This window comes from Ambystoma mexicanum, chromosome 12 (assembly GCF_040938575.1).
Source record: "Ambystoma mexicanum isolate Mex_15411 chromosome 12, UKY_AmexF1_1, whole genome shotgun sequence".
NCBI lineage: Eukaryota > Metazoa > Chordata > Amphibia > Caudata > Ambystomatidae > Ambystoma > Ambystoma mexicanum.
Window position 1 is genome coordinate 13,850,582 of NC_090936.1, and position 13,711 is coordinate 13,864,292.

At 43.6% G+C, this 13,711-nt stretch overlaps 1 protein-coding gene across 2 annotated transcripts in view; it reads right to left on the reverse strand.

Annotated features, from left to right (window-relative positions):
• The window catches only part of SEMA3A (semaphorin 3A), a 469,097-nt gene that overhangs the window by 214,851 nt on the left and 240,535 nt on the right, over nt 1-13,711 (reverse strand). For both annotated transcript variants that reach the window (XM_069627820.1, XM_069627819.1), the window contains exon 4: nt 10,592-10,711. In XM_069627820.1, the coding sequence (XP_069483921.1) occupies nt 10,592-10,711 (120 nt within the window). The remainder of the gene's footprint in view (nt 1-10,591; nt 10,712-13,711) is intronic.

Consider the following 13,711-nt stretch of genomic DNA (forward strand, 5'->3'; position numbering starts at 1 on the left):
CCATTGTTCGGGAGAGAAATAGGGCAGGGAGCTCTCTACAGCATCGGATGGACGCTGTATTGTGGAGGGTGTCCGTGATTCGGAGTTAGCCTGAACCCCACTACACCCCAGGGAAGTCGTAAAATAGGGGAAATCAACATTATATCTTTTTCATCTGTTACAGGATTGTCGGAATTTGTGACCCCAGCATCTACTAAGTCATACATTTGTCAAGCCGGCTCTTTGCTGCCATTGGGTAAATCAAAAATAACACTACTATCAGGAGACGCATCAATTCTCCCAATATGTTGCCGCTGCCTTCTGCGTGAACTCAATGCCAGGACCTCAGAGATGCGGTCCCTGTCAGGAACTGGTGAGCCAGCCACAACAATGGTGGCCGTAACTTCAGAGCCATGCTTTGGGGGAGTCCCAGCAGGGTTATTCATCAGTAGGGGTAGTGGCTGTTTGCACACTGCCTTTCTTCTCGTTGCAGGCAAAACTCCCTGGAGGCAATGTACACCCTTAACCACGCGAAATTAGATGATTGATAGCACTCCGTAACTTACAGAAGAAAATACCCAAAGGCACCATTCCACACCAGAATGTGTAGCTATTGTCCCGATCACAGGCCCCTCGCTTGGTCAATAGCAGATTCCTCTGGCGCCAAACACACCAATTACAGAGCAAGACTCGCGGAGCACCAGTATGCGGCAGCTCCAGTCGTTGGGTCAAAAACTCCAACCGACATCGTGAGGCAGATTAGAGGAAAGGACCCAAACGCCTGAATGAGGACGAGAGCAGAAATGTCGAGCCGCACTGCAACTGGAGCTACAGCCGCTACCGACATCTGAGGAACTAGCATAGCATGGAACTAGTATTGCATACTTCTGCCATAGCAAAGACTGGGTGGCTAAGTGCATTGTCCGAAATGTGTGTTCCCACAAACCTCTGGGTTTAGAAATCCAAAATAAATACTATTTTTTGTACTTCCCTTGAAAGAATTTATTATGATACCACATCATTTATATAGCACTTCATATTTTTTTTCCTTCCACTTCTCAGCACTGTATTAACACGTGTTTTTACTACCCAATGTATTGACCTTTGCAGTGACGAAGGGCCGGGATGACCCTGTTGGATTGGAACCATGAGCAAAAACTCTCTGAGCTACCTTTCCACTGTAAAATCATCAGAGTGCATTTATGGTGCATGCACCTGTGAAACAGATTGTCAACAGATGGGACATAGAGCACCGTCTAACATTAATCATCACTTCTATTTCATCATGTTGGATGGTGGAAGCAGTGGTAGTTAACATATGTACCAGGCGCTGAGAGATCATCTTCATGTTCACCTCAAACATCCAAGGGTTATGGTGTGAACGACTGTGTAGATGAGCAAAAATACTAAAATATCACAGAGATACTTCCATTATACATGCCATAAAGATGAGATTATAATTTTGCTTCTCAGCTTCACAAACTTTTTTTGCACTGTTGTTGATGATAAAAAGCACATTTCAAATGCATTTGTTCAGGAATATGATGGATGCTTAAGAAATCAAATGCTTGGCAGGTGCAATGATGCATCTTTCAGCTCAGCAACAACTCGTAAAAACCTCTCGGCCACCCCAGGACACCGATAGCTGCTTCTGTATAGAAGCTGGAGAGAGCCATTATGAGTGCCACTTCAACATGACTATGGACTGTGCTGATGCCCTCACTCCCTTCATCACCATCCTCATCAACGTCTCCTTCACCGCCTGCTCAGTGCCACCCAGTCTGAAGGAAGCCTGGGTACTCCCGCTCCTACAAAAACCCACTTTGGACACCTCCACTCTCACCAACTACTGGCCGATTAGCACTGTCCCTTTCCTCCTAAATATACTGGACCGGGCAGCGTACCTCCAGATCCAGCTATACCTCAAAGCCAACAGCATCCAAGGAGTGCGCCAATCGGGATTCCACCCTGGCATGGAATCTGCACGTCTGGATCCAGGTAAAGAACTGGTTGAGATCAAAGACGCAGGCAAACCGGCTCTGCTACGTCAGCTGGATCTATCTGCAGCCTTTCTGCTGGTGGACCACCAAATCTTGTGTCAACAGCTGCCTTGGTGGCTAACTTCTCACCTGATGCTATTGCATGGGTAACTTTGTTCCTGGCCAAAAGAACCATGAGAGTCTTTGCTGAAAGGGCCTTGGCTCACCCAGTAACCTGCTGCATAATCCAAGGATCATGTGTACCCCCACCCTTTACAACATTTTCACCAAACCCCTATTTGACCTCCTGGATGACCTAGGTATTTCCAATACCAACTACTCTGATGACGCACAGATCCCCCTAACAGCCTAACAGGAAACTACTCCACTGACTCCGACACACTGCACACAGTCTACCAAACTGTCCAAGCATGGATGGCCTCTCATCTCCTCTGCCTCAACAATGACAACACTGAAATTCTCCTAGTCGGCTCCCAAGTCGCTCTCAACAAGTGAGAGCAGGCTTATAGTGCCTTCACCATAGATGCCGTCACTATACCAATCTCCAGCCTTGTGAAAACCTTAGGTGTCTACCTAGGTGCCACCATGTCAATAACACAGCAGGTCAGTGCTATTGCTTCCTCAGCGGCTCACACCACAAAGCTAATTAACACCAGTAGACCCTCCCTCGCCGCCAACAGCTGCCTCACCATTGCCTGGGCGCTTATTGGCTCCAGACTTGCCTATTAAAATGCCTTATTTCCAGTCACTACCACACTCAACATCAACACACTCCAAGTCACACAAAACAATGCACTTTGAGCTGCTCTGAACATCCCCAGACGAGAGCATATTTCGACGGCCAGAAGAAACACTCGCTGGCTTCCAATTTGCGAATGTATCACATTCAAAACTCTAGCAATCACCCACAAATGCCTATCCAACTCTGTACCCATATACCGTTCCCAAAACATCAATAAAATCACAATCCTCAAGACGGACTCACTCCTCCTACTCTCGTATCACCACCCCAAGTTTCTGACTGACACGAGCCGGCGATAAGAGCTTCCCTATCATCGCCACTAAGAACTGGAACTCTCTACCCCTAGCTCTTAGATCGGAGTAATCTGACTGCTCCTTTCGTATACACCTTAAGGCACTGCTATTCTGACAGCGCACCCTGCTGGATTGATTTTGTCACGTGACTCTTTGTACATAAATTCTGCTGCCATATGATAGGTTATTTATAACGTGCTTAATACCCAGAGCTTTCTAAGCGTGGATCCGTGGATCAAACCTGTGTTGCTCCGTGTCGCCTTGCTTCCAAGGGGATCACGTTGCTCCTGAGCTATCCTCCCGAGCCGAACGTCCTTCCATAACACCTAAGTACCACCTTGATGCCCACGGGTTTGGTGCGCTCTATAAATGCATAAATATATAAACATGGTTGTGCGGCAAGCACATGTGATTGCATTTTGATTGCCCTCATGCTGTGTGCCTACTAAGACATGTAAAAGCGCTGCTTGCTTCACGAAGCCAGGTCCATGGCAGTAAATACCTCAATGACACCTAATACATTGGATCGGATCCGTCGGTAACAAAATCGCAGGCGATGGAGGACCGAAAGCATTGTTTTTTTTATTTTTGTTGACTGTGCTATTAATGCCTGCGGGCCGCTGGGCGCTTTATAAATTCAAATAAATACATTGATGTTATCTGTTACTCTTGGCATGTTTAATGTTTTCAGCTTTAGATCATCTATGTCTGTTTGACTTACTGTACTCTCATTCTGTTCATAGGCCGAAGTGAATAAAGGTAAGGGACGCTGCCTCCTGGCACAGACCACCGCGGCAAAACGATGCAGCGCCCAACAATTATTAATGCCAACTAAGCAATTGTTTCCCCCCAAAAAAGCTACAATCGCAATGGCCGCCAAAGAATTGGGTGAAGAAGTTCTGCAGTGTTCCTGGTGGCCAGAGCGAGAGAATACAGGTGTGCAGATGCAGGCGAGGAGCAGCGCAGGCAGCAGTCATGGGAACACGTCTGTTATTATATATGACATTGTGGGTATTGGGAGAGGGAGTAGGCAGAGTTTGGAAGAACAAGCACGAGTAGCCCGCAGCTTGCTTGGAACATGAAATCCTACTGTTGGATCCAGTGGATGTTCAGAGCAGCCTGATTGGTTGCTCAGACCACCCCATACCCCAATTCACACCGGCAATAGCACTCAGGTGTCATAAAAGGTTTCAAAGCCTGGACACTTCAAGAGAACAAGCCACACTTCCAAACACCCTATGGTGTGGGAGGGAGATATCATACCTGTTCCACTGCATCCTGAGCGAAACGAAACCCGCCTTCGGCAAACCATTATATGGCACCAGGGTAATTTCCAAGTGTGGGTCAGGTGCTAAGGACCTGGTCTACAATGTGGTGGTGTAATCGCTGGCAGCATGCATTTTGGCAAAGCATAGAGTAGGTGGTTAAGCTGGCCCAGTTTGCAGTCTATAGAGTATGTTATTGTTTTGGCCCAGTGATGGCACACCAGCCTATCTTTGTATTTTTCTTAGGTTGTGTGGCTCATGATTACACACGAGCATCATTGTTACAGGTGAGCTGGACCACAACAGAGCATGGGAATTCAGTTCTGTTTTTCTATGTCTGCTAACTTGTGCTCTGGGATAACTAATCCAATGGGGGGTAGGAGGGATTTGTCCTACCTCCTTCGGTGGAACGAGCAGTGAACATATAGAGGACCCTATCAGCATGTTTAATCGTTGCCAAGGAACAGCCAATAGAAAAGGCTTTTGTATTCCCGCCCCACTACAGAGATTTTGGGCGTGAATCAGAAGATTCTGTACTGTGGTAAGTCAGTAATGGCTGGAGCCACTTTGAGAGGCTTGCATGCGAACCAATGCTATTCAAAAGCATTTGCTCAAGGCTATCCTGGAGGTTCAGGAAACAGGTGGAAATCAGAAAGGTTCACAGGGTCCCTGGATTTTCTCCGGTCCACAGGGCTGTGAATCATGCTTTATTCACCTATAGAAACTATGCAGTTGAAGGAAGAGGTTAGGGCTGGTTTCTAGAGCCAAAGTGGATGGTTGTTCACTGACTAGAGGTGCCGGTTCTCACGCTCTTCTCTTCCTGGCATCTTCCAATCTCTCCTCCCCTCTCTTATCACTCAATGACTTTCTCTTTCTCGCCCTTGTAGAGAGGCAGAGGTATGCGTCATTCATAGACCCCTCACCTCCATCATACTGGAAGAACAATAAAAAGACGCTGTATCCGACACCAGGTATTATCCCAATACCACATCGAAGATATGAGAGACGTTTTTCACTAAGACAACCATATTGAATGTACCCTCGAACTGAGGTGGTAGACAGAAGTCTGCAGACACCAATGGACATAGACAAACTAGAAGTGAAGTCTGAAAGGTGGAACGTGATGTCATGAAAAAGAGAAGACATGTGGACACACTGAAACCAACAACTTAACACTTAAAGAACGAAGATGTGACTGAAATGATGAAGTGAACATATATGCCGGTCCGATAGCACAGCGAATAGAGCGCTTGCTTTGATATCAGTGCAAAGCCTGCTGACACAGGTTCAAATCCCAGCAGGGCCAAACTCAGCCTTTCATCCTTCCGAGGTCGAGCACCACAAACCGTGGGTAATAATAAGCGGCGCTCAGATGCCTAAGGGTTCGTAGTGCTGTATAAATACAAAATTATTATATGCAAATACGAAGAAACCATATACACTGAAGATAAGTGACAAGAGATGTAGTATTTGTATATATGCAGAAACGCGATGTAGATAAAACACCTGGAAGCTTGTAAGAACTAGCATACAAGTAAAGCAGCCATGTTGAGAAAATGGACGTCGGCATCGTATAATAGTAAGCAGGAAGCCTTGACAAGGAAAACTAAGGCTGCAATGCTGACAGGCGCTGGAATATACATTTATGTAAAAACACAGGGTATTTGTTTGGTTCAAAGTCAAGGATGCCTTATCAAGAAGCAACTAATATTTCTCTTAGATCAAGCAAAAGAGTGAACATTTGCGAGTGCCAAGTATTGTACAATTAAAGACATGGAAAGTGCATGTGGGACGGAGCAACCAAGTCTCCGGAGGACGAGGAGAGTAATAGCACCCAATATAATTGAATCAAATAGCACTAAACAAAAGGGCAGAACGGATAGAATCATGGTCTCCTCACACGTGGTCCAGAACCGGGAGACAAGGCCTATTCATTAGGCTCCAGACGAAGATGGCAATGTACCTTCACTCCTTTAAAAGTCCTGAGGAAGAGAACAGCAAGGTCAACTACAGAAAAGAAGCCTTGGCCTATGGGCCTAACTAATGAGAGATGGTAGGCTAAGTAGACAAGAAGGCAATTGTCCGACGTTGATCCCCGCACCTGGGGTTCGATTTGCTTACATGCTGCTAACAAGCTGAATGTCCAAGGTTTGAAGACAGTGCCAACGAATCATGAGTGCCAATGCAATAGACTATACATTGTTGCAGAAGCCAATCTGCTTCTGTTATTCTGCCATTATCTGTATTTTACGTAGTTGGAGGTGGTTCAAGACGTGCCTACCAGATAAGAGGCAGCCGATGATGTTACTAACATCTATATAGACTATATCTATTTGTTTCCCTTAACCAATTCCTCCGCCCGATGGGTTTTTACTCTTGGCCATGTAGCGTGACGTCATAGCTGATGTATTCCGAGGTATAAAGCCTGTTGTGTAACCGAAATGCATTGAGAGTGTGTGAGCTGCTACTGATTTTGCTCGCCAGGTTTCCCTACTTTATTGAACTGATAATAAAGTAGTATTTTCCCCATCTTCCTTGGGTCTGACCGGTTATTTGGGCCTAAGAACATTTATTGTGGTATTCCCATCCAGCACTTGGAACGCACCAGGCACCATTGCACGCCCTCTGTCTCTCTCTGTCCTTTTTCTCTTGCTTTGGGTTGCTCTGTCCTCTTCATAATTAACTTGTGTTCATTAAAAAAAGAACATGTTTTATTCATTCTGAGTATAAATTGCCTTGAATTGGAAAAGTAAATCGTAATACATCTATAATTTCAAATATGAAAACAATGCTTATTTATAACCACAAGGCCAATTTGAAGAATCACTTAGCTACTAAAAATGTGTGTGTTTGTGTGTGTGTATGTGTGTGTGCACATATAGTCTCAAGAAAAACGTCCTTACGAGAAATACGTCTTGGCAAACAGTAGGATTTTAATACATTCAGGCACAATTTTTGAGAAAAAATGTAGACCTTATGTTTTGAGATGTTGTAATCTCCAATTTACACACTGTTAAACCATTACTGGAGGGAGCCATTATTAGACCAGTAATTCGTGTTTCTCCTCTTACTAATATTATTAGAATAATGGATGTAGTTTTATATTCCATAGGCTATAAATCTGTTCCCAATCCAGTAGCTTTTTTTAGTAATTGCACTTTAGAACAAGATCCTAGAGCAGAAATCTGCGCGCATTTAGGAGCAAACAGCACAGCGGGAGACAGATACCATGAGGGAAAACCTACAGATCTCCTCTCATGCATAGATGGTTGCCATGGAGAGTTCCTTAAACAACATATTCACAACAGTTGGGGGGAGAAGGTTCAGTATCCCATGGCGTTTGCATCTGCGCAAATCCTCTGTAGTTATAGAAACAAGCCCTGAAGAAAGTGTGTTCTGTAGGGACGCGATCCCACTGACACGATAACGCATCGTTCTATGAACACTGGAGGACGCACACCAGTTTCACTCTGTCAGATGTCTTCTGGTAATAGGCAGATAATGCTGTCACTTCCAAGTGGACTCTTCTTGATATATATTGAAGGGGCAAAAGAGAAGGGAGGACCGAGGAGGGGAGGACAAGAATCAAGAGGGAACACAAAGTAGGAGAAGAGAGGAAGAAAGAAAGAGAAAGAGATGGAGAAAGAGAGAAAGAGAGAAAGAAAGAAAAAGCAAGAAAGAAAGAAAGAATATCGTACGCATGATAGTAGTTTCTTCTTAGATACGTGCATTATGCTAGCTATGTTGTAATACATGAGAAGATCTAATTTTCCATTTCCCATTAAAATAAGGGAGACATCAACAGATAAAGATGATATGAATAGTGATTAGAGACACATCGTATAAGGACTGTCTCAAATGTACAGAGTGTGCATTGCGCTGCTGCCCACAGGAAGTGTGTGTGCAGCGACAGCAGTCACTTGGGTTTTGCCTTTTACACTTCAGGTTAAACAAAGACATATAAAACACACTTAACAAAATCAGCTGCTGTACCCTCACTTCCACATATGGTTCTGGCTCCCAAAACGTTTGTGTTGTTCACCCACCAGCAGTCCAGTGTAGTGCTGCAAACGTCTGGTAATTGTTGTCAAACATTCCTGCAACATGTGTGGACCAGTGTTCCTTCACCCCTTGACACTTGGCCTTTTGTTGGATCACTTTTGATCAACAGGATGCTGACAAACGAGTCCCATCAGTTTGCTTCTGCACTTCGCCTCTCTGCTCCTCAGCATTTTAAACTTAACCCTTTCCCATTCAATGCTGACCCGGAAACATGACTTTCTCAGACACAGTCGCTCCAGGTTTTGTAAATTTGTATGATAGCAGAATTCTGCCAAGTACAGCAAATTGAATAAAGAAAATTATATCCAATCATCCTTCCCACAACGTGAAAGACAAACAACCCCTCTGACCCCCACCCACATTGCTTGTGATTATGATTGAGAGAAGTGAACCCCCTCCCTTCCACCCATATGGCAATCAAACTTTACTCAGACGTGCTTGTGCAAGCTAGCAGGTATAGCTCCTAAATTGACAAAGTGTGGATCTTGCAGAAGAGTAATAGAAGGACATGACATCAAGGCACTGTTACAATGAGATGTGGCATTCACCACTGGTTGCTAGTGATATCATGTCATCTATATACGTCTAAAGGGTTAATGTTGGATTTTACACTCCTAACATTACCTTTTATACTGCACGTTATAATTGATCAGTCTTTCATTTAAATTTTTACTTAGCATTTGTCGTGTTTGTTGATATTCTTGTGGAATGAGAGTTCAATGGCTTTTTTCAGAAACAAAAAAACAATGTCCCCTACTCTGCACCTACTCACACTAAATACAACATGAGTACATGAGTGGTGAACCTTCATGGACCTATGTCCAAGACGGGTTCCCGTTAAAGGACAACCAGCCATAATTACCATCCAGCACTGCTAAATCACCTTTTGACGTGCTCAGGATATTTCAACTTGTGTTTCAGTGAGTGACCAGCCACCTTTCTGGTGATCAAGATTAATGTATTCGAGCACCCATTTTGAGAATGAATGAAAGTCTTCTCACAGTTGGTGCAAGACTTCCAACACAAATACAGTTGTTTCCCAAAATAGAGGCACAAGCAAGGAACTGCTTCCTGATGGCAGGTGGGATGATAACAAAACAACGCTGAGAGGCTATCACTCATAACCGCAAAGAACTAACAACCTAGAGTAGGTATCCATTTCCCCAGCTCCGCCTTTCATCTACACTCTTTCACATTTGTTCATTTTGCTTGAACGTGTCTGGAATTGGCTTCATGGTCAACTTAACACCACCTCTGTTTCCTGGTTAGCACCACACATGGCCAACTAGACCCCCTAAGGTTTCAATTACTCTGCACTTACTCATTAATAAGCCTATCCTTCTCTTTTATTTCCATGGTTATGCCAAGAAATATACTTTTCTTGTTTAATGTTGCACCTTTGTTTTAGCTTACTTAAACATCTCTTATTTCATTGTTTTATGTTGTTTGCCATGTTAGCCGCCAATATGTTGTTTCTTAATATCTTAATATGAATATTTTAAACTAATACTTTTCACTTCAGAAATGTGCCTTCCCTTTCATCATCTACCTTTTTTGCAATATTTCTATACAATATTTTTTCTAAAATGATCTCAAAGTATAGATTATACACTTCACCCTGGACCAAAAACTTTGAAACAGTCATCTAAGGTGGGTTATTGAATGCAAATGCAGTCCATAACATTAACAGTCATGGATTCTATGTTCTTTCATCCCCAGCTATGTTTTCGTTGAGTTTTCTGGTGACCATTTTTTAACGAAGAAAACTCATTGAAAAAATTAGTTTTTATACTTGGGGGTTCCCCCAAATTATTTACCCGCCGCACCTCCTATATTTTTCAATTCGTTTTTTCATTGAAAAATGTTTGAAAGTTTGGCAAAAATGAATTGAAAAATATACCAGCAATGTCACAACGCCCTACCCATTAAAGTTCATGTTCAAATACTTAATTTTAATGAAATGCTTCCAAGTAACAACAGCTATGGAACAACCACACTTATTTCTCATTGGTAAACATAAGTGGAGTCACTAGGTGCTTTCAAATATTCCCATATGGTGTTATATAGCAATATAGTAGAATCACAATGTTGTATACGATTCACATCTTTTAATACTAAGAACCTGCATGTTGTTGCATGCTAAAGATTAAACACAAGTCACACGTTAATGAGTGTGGCACTCGATCATGTGTGGTACATAGACACACTGAAGAGAGGAACCACATAGTTCTTGGTAGTGCCGACTCTTACCTCTGGGTAGTTGCCAACATCAATGTAGGTGCAAACTGGATGGAAGGCGCCGGTTCCGCAGGCGTATAAGTGAGTGTGGTTATAAGCCTTCAGGACCTTGATGAAATTGGCACATTCCCTCTGTGAAAATAAGCACAGCGCACCATTGGTCATTTCAATGTCACAGACAGAATCATGAACGTTACACACAGTGCTGTTCAATGGCGCCAGCAAATACAATATTCACCAAGCCTCGTCTGGACAATCGTTTACAGTGGCGTGCTCATTCTCTGGGGAGGGGGTCAGGGGGGGGGGTAACACTGCCCAGTTGGCAATTTGATGTATTTATTTTATTTTGCAATTTGTATAGCGCACCGAACCCTGAGGCATCTGGGTTTCCAATTGCTTTTCCTCAGTACTTATTTTGGCACTGTAGTGGACGGGTACACATCTGTACTTGTAAAGAGTGTCTACGCATGCACTGAAGTTTGGCATGGTCTACCCCAGTTTCACCAACCCCACATCTTATAAGACAAGACTGGAGTTGCTTGTCACACTAGAAAGTTCAGAGCTGTAATTTTCCAGGGAACCTCATCAAGTTGCCCGCCTTGATGGCGATCCCAGGCACTAACTCTAAGACTATACCTCTTGAAAGCTGCCAACAGGCTCTGACTCGTAGCACAGTCCATTGCATTGTATCGAAGCTCATTAACATGTCATCGTGGCTGGAGGGGTCTGGAAATACTGAAATCATGAAGTGTGTGGTTTGCAAGCCTGGCTGGCTTTGAGAATGGATACCTGCAGGTAGTGTTGCCTTTGCAGTGATGTGTGGGCTGCTCGGCTAGAAATGGGAGACACGCAAAGCTGCACCTTCCCACTCTTCTAAAGACAAGCCGTGTGGCCTGCATGGGTCCGGATAAACTGCACAGGCACTTGGCTCGCTTGGGTCTGAACAGGGTTTGAAGTATAATGTTGACTTTGGTGAGTTGCCCTCCATTCTCCATCCACACGTCTGGCTAAACAGTTACACAGAGAATGGAGTACCTGGCGTGTTCCTTAGAAGTCCTTGGGGCTCACTGTTGGTGGTACCCACTTGTCACGGGCCGCCGCGCGGTTGATATTTGTCGCTCAGCTGGAGTAGACAGCAGCATACGACCGTGGAAGGGCATTCAAGTGTGGAGCTACTGCATTAAATATCAGAGGAATTAATATTTAAGGGGATTTGAAAAAAGGACAATGGTCCTGGAGGGAATACGATCAACACACAAGCACGGATGCACGGGACGCGCACACTCGTGGTGACTGGTTCCATGTGTGTAAATAGTTGAGGTTTAATCCAAGGTACACAAGCTTGGAAAGCTCTCCTCGGTTTGGCAACAGCCAATCATTTTCCTTAACCCCTTAAGTGACAAGGACGAGTATGCGCGTCCTTTTGCATAGACTTGCATAATATCCTGCCAGGTGAACACTTTAGGTGCCGCTATATGGGAGAAGCAGAATAACTTCCAGAAAGGCATAGAATGAAGTTTTAAGCCAGTGCATAGTCCTAAAATAACAAGTGGCAAACAAACAATTGCTATTCTGAAGTGCAACTTTCTGAAATGAAATGAAAGGCGTTCGCAAAACAACATTTATGTTCAAGAAAATCAAATCTAAGTTTAAAATTTGGAAAGCAATGGCTACCATGGGAGGAAAGTGCAGCACAGAATATGTGTGTTCACTGACTGTGAATAGGCCACTGGGAATGAAAGGTTAGAAGCATAATGCCCATTGATGGCAGGTGATATGGTGCTCCAACTAGACAGCTCTGCGTCAATATCTCCAACTAGACAGCGCTGCTTCAATATCTCCAACTAGACAGCACGGTGTCAATATCTCCAACTAGACAGCACAGTGTCAATATCTCCAACTAGACAGCGCTGCTTCAATATCTCCAACTAGACAGCGCTGCTTCAATATCTCCAACTAGACAGCGCTGCTTCAATATCTCCAACTAGACAGCACAGTGTCAATATCTACAACTAGACAGCGCTGCTTCAATATCTCCAACTAGACAGCACGGTGTCAATATCTCCAACTAGACAGCGCTGCTTCAATATCTCCAACTAGACAGTGCTACTTCAATATCCCCAACTAGACAGCGCTGATTCAATATCTCCAACTAGATAGTGCTGCTTCAATATCTCTAACTAGACAGTGCTACTTCAATATCCCCAACTAGACAGCGCTGATTCAATATCTCCAACTAGATAGTGCTGCTTCAATATCTCTAACTAGACAGTGCTACTTCAATATCCCCAACTAGACAGCACGGTGTCAATATCTCCAACTAGACAGCACAGTGTCAATATCTCCAACTAGACAGCGCTGCTTCAATATCTCCAACTAGACAGCGCTGCTTCAATATCTCCAACTAGACAGCGCTGCTTCAATATCTCCAACTAGACAGCACAGTGTCAATATATACAACTAGACAGCGCTGCTTCAATATCTCCAACTAGACAGCACGGTGTCAATATCTCCAACTAGACAGCGCTGCTTCAATATCTCCAACTAGACAGTGCTACTTCAATATCCCCAACTAGACAGCGCTGATTCAATATCTCCAACTAGATAGTGCTGCTTCAATATCTCTAACTAGACAGTGCTACTTCAATATCCCCAACTAGACAGCGCTGATTCAATATCTCCAACTAGATAGTGCTGCTTCAATATCTCTAACTAGACAGTGCTACTTCAATATCCCCAACTAGACAGCGCTGATTCAATATCTCCAACTAGACAGTGTTGCTTCAATATCCCCAACTAGAAAGAAAACACGAGGGAGAGTCCTTTCTATGGAGTCAAAGCTAATTGCAATTTGATTATATGCAAAAGAAATTTAAGGTGTATCTGATCCTCTATTGTAGCCTTATTTATGCATATCCAAAGGATAGGTGTACAAACAAAGGAGTAATAATACACTTGCACTCATGTAAATTAAATTAAACCCGAGAGTGGTTTTTATTTTCTCTCCGCAGTCATTAAATCACTTTTTTTAAAAAGGAAACAAAAATTGGATTGTCAATTTCAATATGAAAGACAAAAATTGCATTTATACATTGATACAATTGTTCCGCATATTCAAAAACATGAAGCATG